The sequence below is a fragment of the Channa argus genome, chromosome 3, assembly GCF_033026475.1.
Source record: "Channa argus isolate prfri chromosome 3, Channa argus male v1.0, whole genome shotgun sequence".
NCBI lineage: Eukaryota > Metazoa > Chordata > Actinopteri > Anabantiformes > Channidae > Channa > Channa argus.
Window position 1 is genome coordinate 12,445,926 of NC_090199.1, and position 21,165 is coordinate 12,467,090.

The 21,165-nt window shown below is 37.9% G+C and overlaps 1 protein-coding gene across 2 annotated transcripts in view; it reads left to right on the forward strand.

Moving 5' to 3' along the window:
- tbck (TBC1 domain containing kinase) overlaps positions 1–21,165 on the forward strand; it is a 33,113-nt gene that overhangs the window by 9,029 nt on the left and 2,919 nt on the right. Inside the window, exons 21-24 of one of the 2 annotated variants that reach the window (XM_067497609.1) lie at positions 1,407–1,443; positions 5,579–5,740; positions 11,393–11,565; positions 18,496–18,659. In XM_067497609.1, the coding sequence (XP_067353710.1) occupies positions 1,407–1,443; positions 5,579–5,740; positions 11,393–11,565; positions 18,496–18,659 (536 nt within the window). The other variant, XM_067497610.1, reaches the window with a different exon arrangement.

A 21,165-nucleotide genomic window follows, 5' to 3' on the forward strand; every position in this document is an offset into this window, starting at 1 on the left:
ACAGCAGCTACTGCTGTGTTGTGCTGCAGATGAAACTGTGCTTGTTAATAATGATAATTTTAGCTGTGTTTAAAAAAATGATTGAGGGCGCAGGTAAAAGGTCTGTCATACAAACATTGTTTATAGGTGTTAGAGCATTTTTTTATACAAAGCCTGACTTGAAGAGATTTCTCATTGTGATTCATATTTTGCTCCTATACTCGTCACGAAAAGCACGCTCCCATAACTTGGGGCTTGATGGTTACACAGTACTACTAGCATTGACTTGCCTTTCAAAAAATACTTTGTTTTTATTGTTAAGCCAGCATAATATTAGAATAAGCTTTGTTGATACAGCTTTCATGTTTGATGTCAATACCAATAATTAGACTTTACAGACTCTAAATCCCATTTTAGAACATCTGTGAACTTCTGAGATCAAAGACAAACTTTTTTTTAACTAAAGCAATAAATCCATCAGTCCTAAAAGCTGAATGTCACTGCAGTGTGGATAAAATGTATTTCTTTTGTATGTAATATAGCTGTCCTAATATAGTTTTCATGAAAAAAATATTATGTGTAAGCGAACAAATTTAAAAGTAATCTTTGAAATGTTGTGGCATTCAATGTCTCACCACCATTACCACCATAGGCAGAGAATCAGATTGCACATAGCCAGATCTAATTATTAATGTGGCCACATCTCTTCTCTTGGGTCTGCCATTTACACCTACACTAATCCAATCTGGCTGGAGTTGTAGTCCAGCTGCCGACCTGTTGAAATTAAGGCTGAGACTCACAGTGCAGTGGCTCTGTCTCCTGCTCATCACTCCTGGGCACAGAAGAGGTCCACTGAACAGTCACCAGCTCCCCTGCAATTACCTATCAATTAACTGGCTGAAATAAGCTCCAGGATTTTAGCAAGGTCTGTTCCAGACCCTTTTCTGCCAAATACTACTGAGCCCTAGCAACAGTGCCCAGCGATTGGCAGGTGTTAGAACAGGTGGTTAATGGAGTGTGTGTTTGTGAGTGTGGGGGGGTGGGTGGGAAGAGAGGGAGTGTGTTGGTATGTGAGTATGAATGTAGTCTTTAATTTCAATTTTCTGCATTTCTTCCTGGGAAAGTGTGGAATGTGTAGAGTGAAGAAGGAGAGAGATGAAGGAGGGATGACAAGATTGGTATATGGAGATTCATTGTTAGCTTTCTCCCTACTGACTAATAACCAGACTCAGCAGTTTGCTGTTTATTGCCATTGCTGTTTGTGATAGGCTATTGAGATGTGCAGCCATGTGTGCTGCTTTTCCTAAAGACAGGAATCTCTCTTGTGAGAAAGAAGTTCATTATTTTTATTCAACATAGTAAATGTTTATACAAATTAATTCTGCATTATCTCATATTATATCTTTTTCTTTCCTTTTATCTTGCAGCTTTATGCAATTCCATGGTTCCTGACTATGTTTACACGTAAGTAGATGTTTTCGTACTCACATTGCGGATATGATGTGGCACAGAGCTTAATCCAAAACTTTCAGGGGATATTTTGAATATGCTTCAATTAAAGCATCAATAAAAAGAGACAGAAAAGGTCACTAGCCCCAGTATGGACAAGTTCTGCGGGTTTTTTCTGTGTTCACGGTGACCTTTATTCAAGCTACTAATTAATTCCAGGCCTGAAGGAAAAATACTTGACTGCTTAGTCCTACTCTACATAAGACTTTTGGCATCACATTTTTTTAATCATCATTTTGTATTTATTTGTGTAAATTTCAAATTCCTAACACAAAGCTGAAAAGGCAGCTGTTCAGAGCAGTGTTTCTCCTCCATATGGCATCAGTGAATGGAATTTGCTTATTTCCATTCCTCAGTTGGTCTGAAAGAGGATCCCAGTAACAGATGCATGGCCCAAGTTTTGCTTTACTACTTGCATATGCAAAAAAGAAACTTTAAAATTAGTCATAGAATCTGTCCATTCGTTTTCTTACAGCACTTGTCCTGTTCAGAGTCATGGGGGGCTGGAGCCTGTCTCAGCTGTCATAGCGTGAGAGGTACACCCTGGACAGCTAACAAGTCTATCTTAGGGCCAACACAGAGAGACATACACAGACAAAGAACCATTCACAACTATGGGCAATTTAGTCGAAACCTAAAAATGCATTTCTGTGGATTGTGGGAGGAAACCAGAGTACTTGGAGGAAACCCACATAAGCATGGGGATAACATGCAAACATGCAAAGGTGGATTCAAAAGCGTTTAAATAAATTTGCTAACAGCAACGACCAGAGTTGTTTCAGTGGAACTTTAAGAACATCGTGTTAGCACTCCTAGGTAAATCCTCTTAATGCCGCACTTAGGGTAAATGTTGCAAGTATTTCTGCAGCACATTTTTATGTAGTGGAGTATTTTTATAAATTAGTATTTTGACTTACCTAAAGAAATGATCGTTTAGCCCTGTAAACTAACTAGCTTATAAAGCTGTATCATCTGAGAATGCTCTTTAGTCAAATTAGATAAAGTTATTCCCATGTAGTCTAATGGACATGTGATTTTAGTCATGTAGACTTGCGGTGCCTAACAACTTTTTAGGATGCGTTTCTCCAAATTCAAATGAAAGCCAGTATAAAGTTTGGTGAACATCATACTGTTTTTTTTTATTTATTTATTTATTTATTTTAAGCAAAAGTCTTTACTATGCTTATACTATACATATCTGTAGGAAGCATCCCCTCTCTCTGTGACTTTGTGGGTAAACACATGGGCAAAACTGAGCTCATTTACAGGTTTATTATAGCGCTCCCTATGGACCAGTCTGGACCATTATCTGCGTCTAAGTAGTGACTCACCATTAGTGTAGTAAAGTAGAAACACTCAGTTATGCTTGGCTTTTTTTTTTTATGAAATACCGTATATACGCATAGTGCTGGAACGGATGTTATTACACAGCTATTTCAAAAATATTGATTACTTTGTTATGATTTTACAGTCAGCTGAAAAACTATTCTAATCTAACCTGCAGTTTATTTAAAGAGATCTTAGGTAAATATAAAAATGAAATAATACAGATTGGCTGAATCCATAGTTAGGATGAAGCAGACAAAATCAATTTGAGGTGCTTAATTCCAAGATTGAAAACATAAAATAAAGATGGGTTTTACTCTTGCTAGGCATGCTTTTCTTTGCAGACCCCTGAGGGCGACATGAACTTTTAAATTCAAAAGTAGATGTGTTTGTAGAAGTCAAGATTATGAATCCTATCAATTATTTTCTCCAAAAGAAGTTAATTTTTTTTTTCCAACTACCAAATGAGACATAAAAATATAAAATGTTATCATTGGAATCTTTTTGCAGGGCAGTTCATTATGAGCAAATGTACCACTAAGTTTTAAAATGGCAAAACAATGGAAAGAACAGAAAGGTGCATTGATGTCATGGTAGCTTTAGGTTTAGGGTAAAGGGAAAATTTGTCATCCCCCCTACATACAATTTAATTGGGTGCAAACTTAAACCTAAGAAACTTTTAATGCACATTTAACTTTTTAAATATGCACTACTAGGTTTAAGGTCAAGTTTTGTAACCTCCTACATGCAGTTTGAATGTGAGGGGATGCAAAAGTAATGCTAAAATAATGATGCGCATCCAGCTATCATGAATGTTCTGTTGGTGTCAGTAACAAAGTTCGTCAAGAAGTGTGTAAAAACGTTAATAGTAAAATAATGAAAATTAGAGTAGTGCAAAAGTTTTATTTGAAAATTAGCTTTAAATGATTTCTGATGAAGGGACATTTGTACGTGGTAATTGTGCACTAAATATTATGTAAATAAAAACATAAAATCTTTGTATTACTCTTTTTGCCTTTCTTGAATTGAGAGAATGCAAATTTTGCACCCAACCCAATATACAGTCTATACTACACTGGAATTGTAGATGGGAAGCAAAAAGCACCTAGCCCATGTAGTACCTGCTGGTACAAAGGTATTGTAAAATGAAAATAATTAATAATTTTTATTTTACATTTTGTTTTTAGGTGTTGCATGCCAAGTTCACTGAATATTTGATTATCTTGGCTAGATGCTTTCAGATTTCATGCTATTGTGCAAAATAAGAAAATGCTTATATTTAGTCTACTTTGTATTTTTTGCTTTCCACCAGCCAGGTTCTAAAGAATTTGATTAGTCAATATGTAGTATATTAACCTAAATATCAAAAGCGTATTCTTCCACTTTCTCTCATTTATGAGAGGTGTATAAAGGATTTATTTTGGCTGACATTGCTTGGCTCAGCGTGCAGTTTGTCAGTTGATGGCAGCATTTCACTTTTATCTCTGCACTGAGCACAGTTAGAGCTGGAATATTAGCATATTAACAGGGGTTACATTTAATTTTTACAAATTAAATACCTGTGATTAACCTCTGTATCTTCTAGGTGCAGCCACATGTTAACGCACAGTTGTCTGAAGACCTTTCTGCCATCTTGATATAATTTTAGCTTGTTGCATAAAAACTTTGTTAATTTGCAGACTCTTACAAATGGAACATAAACTATATAGCTAAATTAATCTGGATGCACTCCATCCATTGATTTGATGTGAACTTTGTGCTTCACAGTTGGACATTTGATTCTACAGTTAAACACACACACCAGAGACCACTCCTGGGGTGGTGAGTGTGAGGTCTGACCCTTTTACCCCTTATCCTCCCCCTGAGGCAGTGTGTAAGTCCAGTATTCAGGAGGGGTGCCCCTCTGACTGCTAATGTCCCCAATCCAATATGAGACAAGGTTGGAAGGGTCATCTTCTATTCTCTCTCTCTCACACACTCACACACTCACACACTCACACACTCACACACACACACACACACACACACACACACACACACACACACACACACACACACACACACACTGCTTGTCACTCACATGCACCAGTCTGCTCAGCAGACTGCTAATGTGGCGCCGACCCTCTGAGGCATTTTTTACCATACCATACTCTCTCAGCCTCCCCCCCGCCCCCCCTACACACACGCTCGCCCATCTCCTACCTAGCATCCACCTTAACAAACCCAGACATGATATAAACAGGCGGTCAGTACTGGTTCTCATACATAAATCTCATCAGGGGAGAAACCTTACCTTCTTAAATACCCAAAGTATTATGAATGAAATAATAATTATGGGATGTATTATCAGGATGTGGTTTTATTTGGCTCTAAATAACATTTTGGTTACTTTAAAGCTTCTCAGCCCCCTGATGTTCTTCCTGTCATTTTCCCATAGCACCCACCTAAAAACATTTTCCCAGCTGCCTCCCCCACATCAAATATTCCTCCAGGCAACCTTGCCAATACACAGTTTTGTTTAGTGAGATTCCCATTTTAAAGCCATAGAGCCATGTTAAGCAAATGTGTTATGCACATGCAAATCATACTCATTATGTACTGATTCTCCATTTCTCACAGAGTGTATGTCTCACGCATGCTATTGTCCCCCTTGCAATATCCTTTTGTGCATCCCTTGAGGGATTTGTCTTTTCAGCCACTGTTGCATTCAGTCATTTTGGAAAATCATTCCTTTGTTGTGTCTATTTCTGTACCCGCCATATAGATGTGTTTCCACTGCACAAGATCTTCCACCTGTGGGACACCCTGCTGTTGGGTAACTCCTCTTTCCCCTTCTGTATTGGTGTGGCCATACTGCAGCAGCTCAGGGACCGTCTCTTAGCAAACGGCTTCAATGAATGCATCCTACTTTTCTCTGACTTACCAGGTGAGGAAAAAAAATCAAGTTTCCCCAAACATGACTGAAAGGCCATCCATCTATTTCAGCAAATTACATTTAGAAGAGGCTTTGTTTTATTCCTTGGAGTACTGATGTGTGCTAATGTGTCTGAATTAATGATGTCCTTAAAGCAGGCAGCTCTCCACTCATACACAGACATACTCCCTCCTTGATGTGTTCGAGTTGTGTCATTCTCTGCTCTGCATCTGTCGAGCAGTCTCCTGCACCCTGGGAGTTGTCTGACACAGAAATCACAACCTTTGTGGTTTTTCAATATATCATCTTCATTTTAAAGCTTGAATCTAGCGTTGCTCTGGGTAGACTGCTAGGTCACAACATTGGTGTTGGTTCCTCAGTGCTATCGAATGTTAACTAGAAGGACGAAGTGTTGCTTTTAAGCTCTGAACTATAAATGCAGGATTGCTCATCCAAAATATGAAAATTAAAAAATAATCAAAGCCAGAGGTTGGTATAGGAATGAACACTGATAGCACTGGAAGAAAAAAATAATAGCTGTAATCCACCATAAGAAATGCCACATTTGTTTTTACACCCTTCACTCTTAACACATAATGACTCTAATTATAGTTGCTTAACCATCACCTAAGTGAGATATCACTGTAGTGTTGAAGTGTGGGAAAAGGGGATATGTGGTGGCAAATTCTGAAATACGTTTTTTTTTTTTACTCTGCAGTATGGTTTTTCATCCCTGCAGGTTTCCATGCAATATACAGTAGGCAGGAGCTACAATTCTGCCACCTTTCTAAATAAAACACAGGTGGAATTCAGTGAGTTACTTCTAAGGACATAGGCTTGATGGAAATTAATATTTATTAGCTTTACTAGGTTTTTCTTACATGTATTTGTTAAGTACTTTAAACAGACTGACTCCTGGTCTAAAAAGTTTTTTAACATGGTAGGCAAACAATGGCACATTGGTATTTTGCTGTTTTTGTCAACTGTATATGTCTCTTAAAGGGAAAAATTCTAAGTCTCTTCTATTCAGTTGCACAAAGCAATGACTTCAGCTAAGTATTGGTGATATAAAATCCGAGAGCAGCATTCATAATCTATATCTTCAGAATACACCTCCCGCCTGAGGGATAGCTCATACCACTTTCTTTTCAAACTGTATTTTCAAATGCTGCTTAGTCCTCTTTTCTAGCTGAAAGGCAGCATGTCATTTGGGTTTTTAAAACAAACAGAGACAGGAACGATTTGTCCAAAGGGATGCTGTAGCACTCTGTAAACTAAGGCCAGGAGCCTCCCCTTCTAGCTAAATTCAGTGTTGCTATAATTCACTGTGTTTTACTGCTTAAGTCCAATAGATTCATGTGATTGAGGCGGAAGGGGAAAGGGGAGCCAGTTCTCCTTATAAAGGAAAAATATGTTGGCCTAGAGCTGCAGTCAGCTTCTTTGGCAAGATTTCCTGAGAGTGGCTGCTTCTGCCAGCCCGTTTCTGTAAATCACTGCCAGGCTCATTATCGCAGCTTGTGTATACCTGGGTAGTTACACTGTAGTATCTGGCAGTCTCTCTGAACTATATTAGGAATGAATTCTGGGATGGAGAGTGACCTCAAACAGGACTTGTTTACTTAAGCTTCCAGCAATGTTCTGGTCCACACTCAAGATAGTTTAAATGTTACAGACTGTTAAATCCATCCAGTACCAAACAGTTCAGCTCAGTATTTATCACCTTATACTTAATGATAGTAATGATCTGACTAAGGTGGCATTATTGGTGTGAAATATTCAGGGGTGTACTTTTTAACTAAGTTATATAATGTTTCTAATAGTCCTTGTCAGCCTTTATTAAAGCAGGGTTTTGGAGGTTACTCTTTAACAACTCTGTCTCACAATATCCATGTAGTTATAAACACACAGACATTCATGCGTGCGGGCACACAAACACACACACACACTGCACAGACTCATAATTATGGTGGATATTCTTTAATTTGTGGCCTGCACCTGCTCCTTTCTGCCATCAGCCATGCAGAATTGATTTCCCCAACAACCAAGGCTAACATTAATTTGTTTCAAAGCATTCACCACATGCTGCACATGCTTGTAACTGCACAAACTGCATGTGTAAAGCCAGGAAAAACATACCTTGTTACTGGCTTATAAAAGAAGTAAAATAGATGGAAGTCTAGCACCTAACACACTCAGTGTAGCACACATTTATGTACATTAAACCAGAAGAATAAAACATTTCTTTTAGCAACCATGATCCAATTAGTTTATTTACATTCAGCCTATTATGCAGTTTACACACCCTGATTTGTACCCTGTAAGTTGGAATTTTTATGCATATCATGACTGAGGTTTTTATCAAATTTAGCCTGGATACGATTATACTTTGTGCTAATGTCTGTATCTGTGCTAAAAGACACAGGACCTGTGCATTTTATGTTTTGACTTTATCTAAGGTTCAGGGATATGTATGAATTTGAAAAATTTGTGTATGAGAAGTATGATGCATAGGTCCGCTTGGCATTTAGTTGTGAAATAAAGCAGTCTGCTCTCTTTCTGTTCCTGTCTGCAAGTGTTGGAATAAAAGTTAACGGTCAAGATAATGTTACAGGACAGTGGCTCTTAAATGATTCAGACACACTCCTCTCTTTCTCTCCTCTTAGGCAATAAATGTGGCCAGTGACAATAATTCTCACTGACAAGCCTATTACACATAACGCTGTGAAGTCTATAGTTGCCAATATTCCAGTAAAACGGAGGAGTCCAGATTTAAGTGAAGTAATAGTGATTGTGAGGTCATGTACAACCGCTGACTCCCCAGATTGTCAGCATGTCCGTTTAGATTTATACTCAGTAACTCATCGCTGTGCATAAAGCTCTTTGATGAAACGTTGCTTCATCTTGACACTCTAGAAGGAGATGAAAACATGGCTTAATTAATGTCAGTAGGTTTTGTGAGCGATATCACACTTAAGTGTATCAAAGTCTAAAGTAAAGTCAAATGGGAACCAGGTAAGACCTGTGCCTCAGCGTTTTGCCTTGAGGCCTGCAATACATCTCCGCCTGCCATTTGTTGGCAATTAATCTCATTTTGTGATTCCCATTTGCTCAGTCCTGTAGCCTCAGGTAATCTATAACTTTCTCTTGTTCTGAGTCTTCATTGATTCAGAATGGACCAGCGTGATTCTCTAGCTGACAGAAACCGTGTGTTTACTGATGATGCAGCGACATTTGCCTTCACGGGACATTAGTGTCTGTCTCAATGAGATGCTCACAGAACCGATGAGCTCTAGTTATAGACATTTAGGTCTGAGAAAAACAATCATGAGCTGCTGAAAGTGCTTTGGGCAACGCTGCTCACAGGGACACCTTTAAAAACTTAAGCACAAAGTGAAGTTGAACATGAACGTTGAAGGTTTGTTGCTTGGAGTGCACAACCAGTTTGGTGTATTTGCATTCTCAGTGGTCTTGCGGAATATTCTATATGTACAGTGTCCTGGCAATGTTGACCTAATTTATTCTTCTTCTCATATTTACTCCAGGAGTTTCACTAAAAGTATACCACTAAGAAAAAATATATTAAATGTCATTGTGATGACATAAATGTGCAAATCTATTCCAGATTTGTTCAACAAACTGTCAAAATGTAATTATTAAAACCTTACCACATAAATCTTTGTTACTACAGAACACAAACACAGATTTTCTGAATGCTTCCAGTGTGCATTCAACCCAGTCAGTAGACACACTGAAATTGTTTAATTGAATTTATTGTTGCGTCTTTGCAGATTAATTTGCAGTAATTAATTCTGTTACCTTGGCTACAATATTCATTTAGACAATATCTTGGGAGTAATGTTGCTGTCTTCCAGTGTTCCAAGTGTTTATAGCCATAGTTGTGGCCTCACCAAGAATCAGTTTGCATGAACATTTTTTTGGCAGGAGCTTAAGGTAGTGCAGCAGTTAGTCCTGTTGCCTCACAGGTAGAAGGTCCAAAGTTTGAACCCACTGCTGCTTAGGGTTCTGTGTAGAGGACAGCACTCAAGACCCGACCAACCCCACCAGATGTTACGAATGTCATCATTATTTATGCTTTTTTAGTATTATTGCATTTATTTGATAGGTCCAAGTGGACAGGCAGAAAGGAAATGTAGGAGAAGTGAGTTGGTGTGACATGCAGCATACGTCTATAGCTGGACGCTAGGGTGGAATGATGACATGCACTATAACCATTCAGCTGCTGCTGCATGCTTCAAGAGGCTCTTTTTAATTCAGTAAATTCCCAGCCCTATTTTCTTTTCCCTTGGCACACCTGTTCAATTCCACAAAGCTCCCAGGTTGCTCTTATCTAATTGTCTTATTCTACTATTTGTGGCAAAGTCACAGACCACAATCAAGACCTCTACATAATTACTAAAATGTAATTTTGGTACACTAAATAGAAAAATAGCTTCATAACAGAATTGGCTGCCATGGAATACCCAGCTGAGCCCAGGGCTTGTTAAAGCCACTATCAATCTCTTCCTCATCCCTGCCTCTTTTAGCAGGAGGACAGAATGCATGCACCATTTTTCGCCCCAGGGAAGGAAAATGTGTCTCCCTGCACTGCCTGTGAGCATGTCCGTTAGGAATCTCAGACCACCGGTGTGTTTTTCAGTGGAATGAAACTTGTAACTGAATCTGTGAGGTTCTAGCAAATGGGAGCTGACAACCCCTTAACCTGGAGCCACTAATTTCACATGTGCTTGGTTTAGGTGCAGGTCATACCGAGGGGTGCTCATTAACCAGACCTGTTTGTATCCACAAAAAGGGGACTGAAAGAGAGTGGCTGTCAGTGTGAAAGAGTGTGAAGGAAAGAATTCCTAATTTACCCAAATCCTCGGCTAATCCAGTGAGCCCCTGGTCCCTAATCCTCTATATTCTAACGTGAGAAGCAGAAGGATGAATGGTGCTAGAGGGCCATTAGAGGGAAGAGAAGGAGTTTTGCTTTGCACTAAAAACTACCGTAATTGTGGGACAGTTATCCTATGGAGCTCCTTTTGGATGGCTACTTAATACTGCTTATGGTAAAAAAAAAAAATGCTAATGTCAGTCTTCTTTTTCTGCAAAACAAACCTCCAACACTACATTTACATAAACTCCTATATTTTGTATCTGATTCAAGGGAGGAAATAACAATATTTTTTATGGTAATGCTTTTCAATGGTTTATTCCTACTTTTTTTTCCCATTCATTCATATGATGCAGTTTATATTTTCAATGGTAATTTATAGTCTGTAACTAAAAGTAAAAGTTTTATGTGAAATGTTGTTATGAGGTTGACAAATAGAAGAATCGTCTTTATTATACCAATGTGTGTTATAATGATCAGGTTGATTTACAGGATGTAGTGACAAAGTGACGAGGGAGGGAGAGGGAGTGAGAGAGAGGGAGAGGGGTCACAGCATTAACAAACACTATCTGGTGGTTTTATGTCATTAAATAAAAGATTTTATGAGGATTTGACATGGCTTATTTTGCTAATAATTTAATAGAGCTTGTATTTTTTACTTATTTCAGCAACAGTTTTCAAAATTACAACTGTTTAAAAGAAATGAAGAAATACATTAAGAACCACTCCATTTATCATTTTCATAATTTTCTCATGTTCTTTTTGTTGTGCAGAAATTGACATTGAGCGGTGTGTTCGTGAATCTATCAACCTTTTCTGCTGGACTCCAAAGAGCGCTACATACCGACAACATGCACAGCCTCCAAAGGTTGTTAATGACAACGGCTTTGGAAAAACGGGAACATATTACTCATCTGACTATCAGGACATGCCCAAGACAGACCTGGTCAGTTTTAATCATCACACAATCTCACACACACACAAACACTGCACACTTTCAGGAATTGGAGATCAAATTTGAAATGAAGAATCTCTGCTTTTCAAAGTCGTGAACTTAGTCTGAACTTACTCATCATGAGTTGCAGAATAAACAGTGACAACCATAGTCACTGTCATCAGGAAGTCATCGTATCACTTTTGAGGTCCTAACATGACTAAAAGGAAAGTGGAAGTGAAGGGAAGTATCGATGGTCTTTATTACAATATCATAATAATGTCAGTGTCATATCTTCAAATGTCAATTAATTAATTGCTCTTATATCACACTTCAAACGTTTTTTATAATAAGGTAGAACTCCCCAAGATCAATTTCAAATGTAAACCTAAAAATGCCGTCAGTCCAAATGTCCTTTACAAACCATGTATGGTTTGTCTTATCGTGTAAGAAAGTTGTTTAAAACCGTTGGGTCTTTTTCTAGATCATATTTAGAACCACCAATACAGTCAGGTTCTGTTCTGACAAGATGCGTGATTTTTATTTCTAAACCTTTATAAGCTATTTATTATCCTGCTCTGCTTTTTCCAGTGTTTTTTTTTTTTCTGATTTGCAAAAAGGATGAGTCATGACACATTACCCAATACCTTATCTGTTCAATATTCATACGATTTGTACAGAAGGGGCATGACTTCAGTAGGCCTGTAAAACTGCATTAAATTTCCATGTTAAAACGAGTTGTTTAGGAATCAGCAGTCACAGTTTCTTTTCCTGACACAGTGCATGTCAAAATCACTATTTAATTGCTAATGGGGAAAATGTTGACTGCTTTGAAATGCAACCTCTTCACCAGAATAAAAAGTTTCTATTCTACTTTAAATAAGTCAGCATAAATAAAGTAACCCTTAATTTAAAAAACCCTATTAAATTTCAAATTGCTTTGCAATGAACATAATACATTATATTAAATTAAATAATTTGCTGGAGGGTTTTGTTAGAAGCAAAGTGCATTTAGTTCACAGAGAACAAAGTGCTAGATGTTGCATGATGGACGAATAGAGATACAGTGGAATTTATCTGTAATTATAGAATAAACACATAGCAAATACTATTTATAACAAACCTGCCTTGAAATCGTTTATACTTAATTTTGAAAAGTGTTTATTGATGTGATGCTATCTTTCACAAAGGCCTTTTGTCTTTGTTTAGTTTTTCTTGGCACAGCCCTGTTTGCCTTTCACACCTGAATGCACCATGTCCAGGAAGCTCACAAACACTCTTGTCAGCCCTATCTGCTGTGTGCTCAAGTGATTGCTGTAATCTTTCTCATTCAGCCGAGGCTCATTCGTATGTGAGGTGGCATTGATCCATGGCCACATCTATCTGCGTCCCACCTCTTCCTCAGAAAACACTCAGACAGGAGTGCACTGTGTCAAAATGTCATCTCATCGCTGAAGAGAGCAAAGAGACACGCATACAGTACACACAAAACCATGTACAGTATGACTGGAGAGAAGAAAATAGAAAGAAAAGTCAAATTATGACCTAATAATAACGGTTGCTACTCATTATTATAAGAGTTGAGTTTCACATTTAAAGCCTGGGAATGTTTGTATATTGTATAAGTTCAATAGGAAAACACCCATTAATGAGAATAACCTGGCCAATTGGACTGTTTGAAAGGACTTGTTTAGGATGTTACTGTGTTTTTACGAGACTAAAATGTATGAAGAAAAACAATAATAAAAACATTACAATAAACAAAACCTGTTACAAAAATATAGGCACCAGGCTATTGTTGTTAGGTAGGCTTGAAATAATATGCACTTGTTTTTTAATACATGATTGAATAAAACAGTTAAAACTTAAATTGCAGCTACAGTCCGGGGCCACACGTGGATAAACACACTGGTCCCACAAAACAGCAGTTCCAGAAAACTAAGCCTAAAACCACCATCTTAGGCTTGTTTTAAACAACCAACTAAGTTGTGGCATAAAAGGTGCTCTGATCCCTTTTATTCTATACATATAGAACTGCAGGCATACAGGCAGTTCTACCAATTGTTGTAGGGGTCTACAGTGTTTAGACTGCCCAAAAATATTCTGAAAGTGATATGGCTAATCCAGTTCTGATGAATATACAGTATTGTATGTTTTTGTCACGTCTCCCTATTGCCCCTCTCTTGGCAACAGAACGTGAGGCTCTGTCAGCAGATTCTCAGCCCTTGTAGTAAACAGGCATCCATCTCATTGGACAGCTGCTGTCTAGCCTGCTTGGTCTGAGAGAGTGAATAGGGGAAAACAAGCTCGTGTTTCTCAGTCACTAATAAGAGAAAGTAAAAATAGAAAAACTGATACAAAATTATAAAATAAAATAATGGTGTTCATATCTATAAAAATGCTCCTCAGAAGGCTGCATAAGTGAGTGGCAGCCAAGGCTGAGCAGCTTTTGAGCAGTAAGTTATAAACATCTAAATGATTTCCCATGTTGGTTGTCTATTTTAGAACTGGGATGTAATACATTTATGCTTTTAGTCACTGTTTTTTACAGAAAGAGGCATGGTGTTAGTTTGGAATTAAATGACTAAAACTGGTCTAAGCTTTCACTCACTAAGACTTAAATGACAACTTCACTAATTTACAACTTCCTTTCTTTGGCTTTAGTTTAGGATGTAAATGTACATTAATGCTTTTAAACTTCCCTCTGACTTCCCTATATTTAAATATTTCTCTGCTTCTAGCTGAAAATCTCCTCCAGATGACATCACCCAGAGGAGTTTTCATCATTAGGAGTTCAGATGATGTCATCTTGGGGAGCTCTGGAAACAAACTCCATAGGAAAAGTAACAAGATGACATAATCTGAACTGAAGGTTCCTCCAAATGATGGCATCTGGAGGCATTTTTCACCTAAATGTAGGGAGATATTTTAATGTAGGGAACTCAGAGGGAAGTTTAATGGAGTTTATGTACATGTACTACTCAAACTAGAACCAAAAGAAGATAGTTGAAAATCAGCAAAGTCATCCTTTAACTTTATCAGGTCTTAGACTTAATTGTGCGAACATCTCTGTACAGTATAGGGTAAATAAAGCAATTTTTACACAAACCCCCTGAAATACATTTTGCACTGTTTACAGTTAAGAGTTATGCAGCTTGTTAAACACACTGCAGCAGATGCTCTCAAAACTGCAAGAAAGCCTGATACACTGGATACGACCTCTTGATAGGCAGAAAATCAGCAAAACATGTGGTCGGCTTTAACTCCATAAGCTGCAGCACGTGAGTGTGACTATTTTATCTTTTGAGATTTAACATTAGTGCCAAAGGGTCAGCTTAAGGAATAAAGTCTGTCCTTCCTACAATCGCTGTCAAAGTGCTTCTGGCTGTTTTGTTTGTATCGTTCTAGTTTGCACCTTATTAAATAACGTGTTTTTGAAAATATGAAGCAGCTGTCTCACAACATTCTCAACAAAACTTAACCATGTATGCTTCAGAGTATGGATTTACTTCAAGGCTTTTGTAAAGTCCTATCTTTGGACTTCAGAATGCTGTTCACACTTTTAGCTATGTTAAAGGTCTTCATAGATTTTTTTTTTTTTTTCGCGTAGTACTTTAGTATAACTGAACTAAATAAACGTTTTCAGTCATCACAAAACAAGTTGCTTACACAACACAAAAGCAGCATTATGTTTCAGCCGCTGTAATTCCCTTGTCAAAGTTTACATCCGGACTCAAATTCCATGTTGTGTCAGCAAAAATACCGCTGATTTTTTATTTTTTTATTTGTTTTGTTAAGGAAGCTACTTGTACTGCTCTTTTCAAGTACAATCATTAATGGAGGAGCAAACCTGCTGTGTTGCCAATATTAAAACAGAAGTACGTGAAAAGCTGTGAGGATTCTTCATTTCATAGTGCAAATTACTGTGTGGGGTCGCTTTTAGTGGTATTTGTTGTCAGCGTTTTTCTCAGATCATCGCCTCAATTATGGTCTTTTTCTCCATTTGACTACAGACTTGGCATCTGTTTTTGTTTTTGAAATTATGTTCAAATACCACACAGACAGATATGTAAAAAAATCACCACAGTTACAAACCCAGTCTACAGGCATTTTAAAATTATAGACTGACCTTGTCAAGGCCCTTTATCCAAGCTGTACGTCACTGTAGTGCCCCAGTTCCATATGTGAAGTGATAAGGACTCATTGACATCTGTGTAGCACATGCATTAGTGAGAAGACGCATACAAACCACTGCAGAGGATTTGTTTCTGCTTTTCTGTGGCTCTAGTTAAGGCTCTTCACTGTCAGGCACAGAAATGTGAAAGTGTCATTAAGTCATTCTCAGCAGGTGCACACTGCTCATCGTGACATTTAAGTCACCGCACAGTGCTCCTCCAGCCTGAGGCAATGACAGGCCACATATTTCACCTACACGATGTCTGCCAGGGCATTGTATGTGTATAGATATATCTGTGTGACAAAATTTACCTATTACCTATTTACTTATTACCTAAGCCTGTTTAGTTCTATGTAGGTGTCATAATAGAAAACTGTACAATCCAGTGGAAGACTGTTGTCCACAGCCTAAACCCAAACTATGGTGACAAATGAATCTCAGTGGAAGCATATTACAAAACACAAAAACAGGTATATTTACTCGGGGTACTCTGGGTGATTTTGAAAGCTCGTCGTTTTTTTTCTGGTTTTGAATATTTCATATCTCGCACACTGCTGGCATCATCATGCAGGAAATTTTCAATTCAAGCTTACATGTTTTGGACAGGACAGGACAGTGACATGATATCAAAAGCACTTTGTGCTTTGCAATATAAAATCCTATTTCCAAAAAAGGTGGGAAAATGTATTTTAAATTTTAAATTAATTTGCAAATCATGTAAAACTTTATTTTATTTAAAAATATTTTTACATTATTTCAAACCTTATGCTGGCAGTGTGTCTCAAAGAATTTAGAACAGGGGGACATTTACCACTATGCTGCATTGCCTCTTAGTTTAACAACACTCATTTAACTAACACCCTTTGTTGTTTTATATAGAACTTCGCAACATTTCATATATAACATGTCATATTTTCACTTTATGATGTGGCAATATGGCTGCATTGTAGGCAGGCCAGTTAAGTTCCTAGACACATTGTTTGAAAAAATGTATATGAAAATATATTTTTCAACAAAACCATAAATACACTTCCTTCTCTAGTTCTTCTTTCTTCTCTTGCAACTAAGTTATTGGAAAGATAACCGTCATTTTACAGCTATTTTTTTCTACACAGACAGAGTTTACTCAACAGGTGTATTCCTTGGTAGTCACACTCTGGGTTAGTCTCACATTGAACTCTTTACCTCAGTTGTACAATTTTCTCCATAAGGGTAAATAAAATTGACAAAAAAACATTACACCCCTTTCAAGTGTTATTCGGCATCATGAATCATGAATCATGAATCATGACATCATCAATATGTAGATCATGACTCTGCTCATGCTCTGTCATGTCTCCAGAAATAGCAATTGTCAAGCTCTCTGTAGATTGTTCAAGAGACCAAAATAATACTGTCTGTTAAAAACGATGCACTGTGTTGATAAAGCAAAGTGAAGATGCACCTTCATAGATGTATTTCTACAGAGCAGTGGTTCTCAATCCTGGCCCTCAAGGATCCCTACAGCACTTGTTTTCCAACTACTCACTCCTGATTACCAGCATCAGGTGTTTTTACTCAATCAGACGGTGGAATATTACGTTTCAAACGAGGAAGGAGATTGAAAACACAAAGTAAATTGGTATCAATCAGCTGTGGGTAGCTGGAAAACAAGCAGATTAGTGGTCCTTGAAGACCAGAAATGAGAACCACTGCTACTGTATATAGAGCAGAGGCAAATATTGTGCTAAAAAATGTCATGTATGTGTGAGGCAGGGATTCCAGTAATGTCATACCTACAGTATAAATAAGTCAGTATTTTATAGGCTAGTACTTTAACTTTGTTAAAAGCCCACATTGTGCACCTTGGATTAAACAAACACAGTATATTAATGCCTTCATTTAACGGGTCTCAAATATTTTAATATATATATTTTTTATTAAATATAAAATACTTAAATAATTTAAAAAAATCTTAAGGGACTCACAATTTCTGCTTTGCAATACCGACCTCTTCACTGTTGGGTGGGTGGAGGATTGTTCAGCTAGCCAATACAGTTAGCTGCTTTCAAACATTTTATTTTATGGATGGCAGAACCTTGGCACTTAACCAACTCAACCTGCAGCTGGACCTTCGCTGTTCTGTAAATGGCTTTCACACGGTGTGCTGAAATTCATAGATAGATCTTCCCAATTTAATTTGCATATCAATGACTAGAAGTGCCAGACTGCTAAAGGACCACTTATTATCACAGCATATTTGTTTGCTTACTTTTTTGAACGGACTGAGAAACACACTCACATTTTGTTGTGAAAAATGTTTCGGGGAATATATGAATTATAGAAGTATAAAAGTAGCTCATTGTGACAGACCAGGGTTCTGTGTCCTACAGCCATGCCTCTGGCTGAGTGCTTTAATGAACCTAGTTGGCAGGGCAGGTGGATACTGGCAATTGACCATGTTTTGGCCAGCAATGTCTGTGCTTTCTGAGGAGCAACACCTATTTTTATGTTTGAACATAATGTTATACTATTATGAGATGTAAGACAAACAGTCTCAAGTCTCAGTAGCACAGAAGACGTCTGTTTAACATGAACGGTATTCAGCATTATTCACTGGTTTCAGGAACAATCATGTCCAGACTCACACTATTCTTTCTGTCCCGCTCATGTCAATAAATAGTATTTGCATATCTATATTTCATTATTGAATATATATTTCCTTTCAGAGCCTGTACTGTAATGTTTTTCCCACTTGATCTCATTTCCTGTGACCTGTCTTGTAGTCTCGGGAACCTTTGCCACTGTGTGACCTAAAAGCAGAAGTATCCCCCAGGATCTCAGCGGAGGACTTAATTGACCTCTGTGAGCTGTCATTGGCCGGGCCAAACAAGAGGACCAAATCTAGCAAACCCAAAATTGTGGCTGTTGACATCCGCAATGTAGAGGAGTATCCTTTATTTGAATTATTGTCTTTATGTTTTTCAGTCATTATTTCTTCTTTTTTTTAGATGACTAACATCAATATTCCTCAGAGTTGTAAGTCACACTGCTTCTAATCAAATCCGTCTTGTATGTCGTTAGGTTGTGTCAATCTCCTAGCTCTCACTGCAGCACTAATTGCACTCCCTCTCTACTTAATGTGGTGAAATATCAATATTTTCTAATTGAGAGGTCAGACCCAGTCCTTTTCTCAAACTGACTGTACATTGGAGAGCTTGGTCTGGCTGAACAAAGCATAAATTGCTGGGCTAGTTGATTGCAAACCACACAATGGACAATTTGGTCTGTATCACAGGAAAATTTTGGATTTTAGAAAAATACTGTTTTGGAAAGACCTAGAAAATGTCCCATTCAGTGCTGTAAGTGACAAGTTTACTGCAGGTTAGATATTTTGAAGTACCCACCACCAAGTTCCTCTACAGGCAATACTACTTTCCTATACTTGCAACGAGCCAGGTTGACTTTTTGTGATTAGTACAGCTTACAACTTTACACTGAGCTGATTCTGTTTAGACAGGTAGTTTTTAAACTTTACGCCATAAAATTCCTCAGACATTTTAAATCTATACATCATTAATGTTTTATTTCATTCATTCAAGATAAAGTCATTACATTTGAGTTAATGCATTTTCAAACTCTATATCATAACCATCATTCCAGATGATGAATGTGGGTCCTAAAGACAAAAAAACATTGTGTTGGTTTATGCTACGTACAATGTACTAGGGATTACTCTATTTGTGTTTTCTTGTATTGGCTCTGCAGTGGAGATAATGAAGAATAATTCAGGTGCACCCATACCCGTTGTCAACTCTGGGGCGGCAATGGCTCAGTTGGTAGAGTGGCCGCCTACCGATCATAGGGTCAGAAGTTTACGCCCCACTCTTCCCGACCACTTGTCGAAGTGTCCTTGGGCAAGATACTGAACCCACAACAGCCCACCCACATCTCCAGCCGCGCAGTGCCAGTCCCAAGCCCAGTAGAAATTGGGGAGGGGTGCGTCAGGAAGGGCATCCGGCGTAAAAACTGTGCCAAATCAACATGCGGACAAATGACCGGCTGTGGCGACCCTGTACTTACAGGATAAGCTAAAAGGACAAAAATAAATAAATAAATACCCATTGTCAACTGGGCACACAGCTGTTTTCATCACCTCTTTATTTAGTCTCATATCTGTACCTCTTTGGCACAAAAAGTCATGCCGATTTTAAACTGCTGATAAAGACCATGTTTTCACTCACTCATAAAACATTAGTCTTTTATTATTATTATTATTTTACATTTCACTCACTCATAAAATATGTGTACAAGGTTAAGGCATCACAGTAAACAGTTTGCACACCGTTTTAGGTACGCATGCAGGAAGCTTTTTTCCCCCACAGTGACTGTGATGTCAATCTTCCCTCTTGACCTCGTGCGTGACAGTTTGAGCCTATGGTTCAATTTCAGAGTAGAATAGCTTGTTTCCTGTCTAAGGCAAGTGGTGACATATTCAGGTGGGATATTCCACTTTAGTTACATCCTGCTGGATTCTGCAGTCTCCTTATATGATGGACCGTAAAGGTATAGGCCCATCATATCCACCAGGCTGCCCCACTACATCCTCCAGTCTGAGAAGAAGAGGCATAAAGAAGTGGAGATTAGCCTTTCAATCTGAAGAGCATCCATCTGCTCTTTTGGCTCTTTTTTTTACATGGTCGGCTTTTTGTTTTCAGTTTTTAATTCTCCCTTTGGTAAAATAGCTGTGTACAAAGACTTTTTGTTGAGCTTAACCATAAGTAAGTATACCAGTTTCTTTGTGAGCACTGTGATGTGCTCTCTAAGATTAACCATGTATCTCCAGTGACTAAATGTTACAAGTAACTATTCTTATAGGAAACCTAAGGTTGCAAAGTGTTTTTATAGATGTTTGAGAAACTTCACCAGTTTCTTAAGCCCAATGTGATTTTTAAAAGCCTATATTTCTTTTTCAATCCATCCAAAAATGAAAATATCAATTGCTTGCCTGATCAGTAACCTCTGTATCCATCTTTTACATAGCTTTGCATAATGCTAAAATGTTATAATTGAAATTAATTTTGTTTTTTGAAAATGGTTAATTTTTATTTATATTTGTAGTATGTTGTATATTTGTAGTGTCCCAGAAAATTCTGCCTATAAAACCTCCAAAGCACCAAAGGAGCGAGTCTTGCCCCTCACCTCATCAGTGGAAAGATAATTGTCTAAAGGAGTTAACGAGCCATAATCAATAAGGATTAGTGGATAGTCTAAAGATTTTAAAATGATAGTTCCTCCAGCCAAATTACTACACTGGAGCCTGCTCATAAACAGACATTCCTCAGGCTAACTCACATGGACAAAAGGGATTTGACCACTTTCATAGGATTTGGTAACCCTTGATCTTAGGCAAAGCTCTGTTGTGAGTGTCTGCGCTCACAAAAAGTGGATTAAAT